This window comes from Lactuca virosa, chromosome 2, assembly GCF_052849685.1.
Source record: "Lactuca virosa cultivar CGN04683 chromosome 2, Lactuca_virosa_CGN04683_v6, whole genome shotgun sequence".
Lineage (NCBI taxonomy): Eukaryota > Viridiplantae > Streptophyta > Magnoliopsida > Asterales > Asteraceae > Lactuca > Lactuca virosa.
The window spans coordinates 309,975,884-309,981,185 of record NC_136427.1 but is presented as its reverse complement, the minus strand read 5'-3'; the positions used below and the strand labels follow the sequence as shown (position 1 = coordinate 309,981,185).

Genomic DNA, 5,302 nt, shown 5'->3' with positions numbered 1-5,302 from the left:
ATTGTAATCTAGCCAGTAACCGATAACACCTAAAATAATATGTTATGTTACGTTCAATGTGCATCGAGCTTATATCAATGTGACAAAAAATAAGACATAACTCATGCCAATGAAACAAAAATTGCAAAATTTTTGTCTCATCCAAACACAGGATAATGACTTGCTCTCAATCTCGTGTCTATGCAAAAGTCATGAATTTCCTTATCCTTGTTAAAACAAGAAAAAAAAAAAATCAATCTCTCCAATCTTGTCGTTTGTAACAAAGGCATCTAAAATTTAAGACAACAATACATCTATAAAACAGTAATAACCCTAAGTACTTAGGATATGAGACTTATGAATGAAAAGAAAACTGCACGAAACTTGTCCTAAAAAGCACCAAATATTACGAGGGCAACAGCAGCTGAACATCTCAGACAAACCCCTTGTTTGGTGTGGTGCAACCTAACCATAAATGTATCCAATTATATGTTTTCTCCATATATATACAAAAAGCTAATCAAAATCATCCACCAACATCTTAAACCCATGATCAAAAACCTCAAACCTCAAACCGCAAGACTTTTAACCTCATCTTCCTTCCACAGCCCTTCTTCATACTTGTACCACCTCACAAGCCCTTCATCAAGCTTCATTCTGTGACACATGATACACGATTCATCATCCATGCATGTCAAGAACTGTCGCAACCTTGAAGCCTTCTTGAAAATCGAATCATCGAGCTCGGTCACCACTTTTCGAGTTGCAGGTGGTGGAGGGGCATCTATGATGAGAGAATGAGATATGTTGAGCACTTCAAGGTTCTTTAATCCGTTTAGGATCAATAAAAGGGCGTCCTTGTAGACAATGGAGACACGAAGGCTTAGCACTTTTAGGTTAGGGACACAACGGATGAGTGTCTGCACGCATAACATGTCACATGGCCCCATGATTTTGAGTTCTGAAAACTTCTTGCAGTGCTTTGAGATTTCTTCCATGAAATAAGGTGGATTCGCTATGCTTGGCATTGTGAGGGATTCTAGATTATTCCACTTGCTAATAGCCTTGCATATACCTGTCCTTTTTATACGGTTCCATGCAGGTAACACCAAGCGCTTCAGATTTGGCGTCCTGCATAAACAATACAATAAGTGACATAACAGGTTGAACTGTGTTTGACATGCATTGGACTGGGACTGAGACCGATGTCAATGGAACAAATATTTCCCTCCTTATCCCACCTTTAAGGGGTGGGACAAAAGATTGAAATCTTTGTTCCATTCAGTTCAATGCATGTAGTCGAACACATGTGGGCCCTGGTGGTTGAGATGATACCTTTCGGCAGTGTAGGTCAACTGATCATCGCTGACGTAGAGATTGAAATGGAAGATCAAAGTCGTAATGCTTCCACGGCTAAGATTCAGAGCAATCTTCAAAAGCCGTGTGAGTTGTTTATCGGATCTTCCATCAACATAAACATAAGGCTCGAGGGGAATCTTTATGAAGTTGGATCTCAACATTGACAAATCAAGAGTTTTCCATAACAGGGGATCACAAGCAGCTAAACGCCATGTGCTGCAGATATGAGCGATACCAGAAGTCAACTCAAAAACATCAAACCTTTGAAATATCTTCACCAGAATGTCAATATCTAACTCCTCCCACTTTGTTGTTTCATCATGTTCCATTCTTGAGTTCTCACAGAAATAATCCAGTCTTGCAACAATCAATGGACCTAATTGATGCAAAAAGTTGGGTTTTTTTAGTTATGTATCTTTTCACACGAAAGACCAATATTAGCTGATAAGGCTTTGTGAGATTGCAAATAAAAAAGGGTTGAATGCAAGAAATAGCAATGTACTTTTATTTGTTCCTATTACAACATTGTACATATAATTATTCATCACATAAATATATTGAGTAAAACAAGAAAAGTAAGCATTTTTAGGCTTGGGCGAACATATAATTCATCTAGTAAAGGAAATCAACATTTATATGTCAACAATGGTAATTGTTTTTGCCACAATCTTTACACAAAAACCAAAACTGAGGACATGTATTTTCCAACTAGGCTTTTCCTGAAACATATTAGGGAACTACCCTTTTATCAAACATTACGAGCATTTTTAGAACAAAATGGAAGTTATTGTGAGCTTCAGTCTCAATGTAAATTGGAATTCAGCAAAATCCTTGTCGTAATTATAGCCAATTTTGGGATTTGTAAAATACTAGTGCAAGATCGGCGTCAGAAAACACAGGGCAATCAAATTTAACTGCGGTCTTCCTAAATTTTCTAAATTGGACTTTGATCGACGAACAGATAGAGAAATTAATCATTATTACACTGAGAGCAGCTGAAAGCCCCAACATTTTTATACAGATTGCTACAGCTAACCACTTGATTCTTACTTAAACTTAATCGATCGAAGAGTACGACATAATTAGCTTAAAATGAAGCAATTCGCATGTAATCCAAACCCCTAATCTACAGAAATTATAAGACCCCATCCTCGTAATTAAAGCCAATTTGGGGGTTTGTGAAATTCTAGTGCAAGATCGGCCTCAAATAACACAAGGCACTCAAATTTAACTGCGTTATTCCCAGTATTTGAAAATTGGAATTCGATCGACGAAAAGATGGAGAAATAAATCGTTATTTCACCGACAGGAGTAGAAAGCCCCAACCTGTTAATCAGATTGCAACGGGTAACTACTGGAATTCTTACTTTTACTGTATCGATCGAAGATTAAGCAGAATTAGCTTGGAATGGAACAATTTGCATGCAATTCATAAACAAATTCACAAAACTTAACATTCAAACTTATGTTAGACATTTGATTATTGAGGTTAACATCCGAAAATCGAGACGCATACCAGAAATACCCGATTCCTGACAAGATCGCACAAATCAGTCTCGATTCGATTGAAAAGAAAGAGAAAAATGATGACAAAGTGGAACTATCAGATACACAGTAAGACATGCGAAACACGTAGGGGGGAAAGAGAGCGAGAGAGGAGGGACATACCTAGAAGCTCTTCTGCTTCCTATTCTCGAACGGGCCCTTTTCATTTAGTCGTAGGATTCGACCTTTTTTTCTATTGAAAAAGATCGGAAATTACGGTAATTGATGCCACGTTAAAGCTGGAACCCCTGGATCTTGTGTCCAAACGACATGGGCTTCCCTCCGGTAAAATCTAAGTTCGATCCTTACCAACAAGCCAAGGCTGTCTATTTTTCTTAAAAGGTCATAGTAAAATAACGCAAGATTTCCTTTTCCATTCTTAATTTATTTAATATAAAATATAAAATACCAAAGTTTATCAAATAATCAATGTTATATGACCGTGCTAAGGTAGATTCTGGATATCCTTTATTCACCATACGCACCGTTCCAGCAACATGGTCATGTCGACGCAAAAATTATTTGTAACCACCTCCATTAAACATGTTTTTGAGTATACTTCACATAGATGATGATTTTGGGAGTATTTCTTTTGTAGAATTCATCTATTTCATATCAAGAACAATAATTTTTTATTGTAAGTGCAATTACCATCTTATTATTATATGCCCTTATTAAACAACAAAATATTGTATTTGTACGGTTTAAAATCTAAATAGTGTATTTATCCTTTCTAACCTTTTAAAATATCATATTTGCCCAAACCATTTTTTTAAACATATTTTAACAATTTTTAATCAACTGTTATGTCTAAAATCATTATAATTTAAACAGAAAAAATAAATTTACCATATTACCCCTAAAGATTAAAACCGTTCTCTCTCTTTAACCTTCTAGGGTTTAGAAGCGTACGTATCCTGTGATGGTTACAGTCGATCGATCTTTGAAGAGACAATTTGTATCTAGTCGTCTTTGTATATAATAATATAATCTAGTCTAGGTGCTAAATATATGTATGGCTCATACGTGGTATAGCCATCTTGTATTGGCACTATACTGAAATCTGTATCATGTGATAAAACATTAATTATCTGTCATATCCCTAAATTCTTTTTATTATAGACTATAATTCTAGAAGTTGATGGGTATATAGGATAACTTTTATCAAGTCAAGTAGACACAGGAAACATTGCATCTGAACCATTATCGAAATCTCTCCAAATGGAACATGTTTCCACTCAAGGCTCATCGATTAGTATAGGCCCACTGAAGCCATAATTACATTCAAAGTGGAAAGATACAACATGTATCATTTTCATATAATCTCTAATTTCTTTATTTATCAATTCCAAACAAACGTGTAGTTCATATGGATGCTTATGAATCCACCTCGTGTGTCACCGCATTCGCTATTAATAATAAATAAATGCAGCTATTAACAATAAATAAATGCAGGTAGAATCCAAGCCTAATGGTTGATCAATTTTATGCTAAGAAGGGGTTTAATATTCAAGGGTAATATGGTCAGTTTATTTTTTCTATTTAAACTATAATGATTCTTAAATATAATAATCAATTGTAAATTGTTAAAAAGTTTTTTCTTTTGGGCAAATACGGTATTTTAAAAGTTGGAAAGGGTATATAAGATATTTAGATTTTTAGTTGGGTAAATATGATATTTTGTTATTTAATAGGGACATATACGAAATTCACCATTTTATTATTTATGGTTGTTTGATAGTTGTTTATTGATTCAGAGATATTGGTCTGACTAAATCAAATGCCTAAATGGGTCTGAGGTCCGAGCGAGTCTGTCTCTCAATCAAATCATTTTGTTTGATTATGCATTTGACAGGTTATGCTGAATGATGAAAATGATCGTATTACTATTTTGTTCTATTTTGTGTTGGATATAATACATTTGTTTGATAAATTTTATTCAAATAAATATGAAAATTTTAATAAAAAAATATTCATATTGTAATAACTTACACCCTGTTCTCGAGTTTTAAAATTCTTGAGTTTTAAAATTAAAAGAAGGAAAAGAAATGGAAGGAAATGCAAAGAAAATGAAGGGGAAAACATTTAATTAACTGTGTTCTCGATTTGGAAGGAAGGGAAGAAAAAGAAAAGAAAACCATGTTTTCAAGTTGGAAAGAAAGGAAAGAAAAATATCGTTTTTACCTTTTTGCCCTTCATTAATTAATATATTAAAAAAAATCAATTACCATCTATAAAATTACTAACAACTTTTTTTTGTAAATATAAATTTTTATGAAATCTAATATCAATATAATAAAATCTAAATACTAAAATGATTTTATAAGCAAAACAATGCTCCAAAACCAATTACCAATAATACAAAACATTAAATCAACATATTAATTTCATTGTTCGGATACGACAAATATTCAATCGA

General features: G+C 33.7%; 1 protein-coding gene across 2 annotated transcripts; it reads right to left on the bottom strand.

Moving 5' to 3' along the window:
• Nucleotides 1-224: 224 nt before the first annotated feature.
• Nucleotides 225-3,191, bottom strand: LOC145161657 (RNI-like superfamily protein). Of its 2 annotated transcripts, none has more exons than XM_079081237.1 (3): nucleotides 3,007-3,191; nucleotides 1,315-1,714; nucleotides 225-1,110 (listed from the first exon to the last, which is right to left on the bottom strand). In XM_079081237.1, the coding sequence occupies exons 2-3, from the start codon at nucleotides 1,665-1,667 to the stop codon at nucleotides 549-551; spliced, it is 915 nt and encodes a 304-aa protein (XP_078937363.1). In that variant the 5' UTR covers nucleotides 1,668-1,714; nucleotides 3,007-3,191; the 3' UTR covers nucleotides 225-548. The 2 variants fall into 2 exon arrangements, with proteins under 2 accessions (XP_078937363.1, XP_078937364.1); XM_079081238.1 differs by lacking the exon at nucleotides 3,007-3,191 and adding an exon at nucleotides 2,855-2,989.
• Nucleotides 3,192-5,302: the final 2,111 nt, after the last annotated feature.

Coding starts and splice junctions, on each gene's coding strand:
- LOC145161657 (XM_079081237.1), bottom strand. CDS start 1,667: ATGGAACATGATGAAACAACAAAGTGGGAGGAGTTAGATATTGACATT. Junction 1,111..1,314: donor TTGACCTACACTGCCGAAAG/GTATCATCTCAA, acceptor TTGTTTATGCAG/GACGCCAAATCTGAAGCGCT.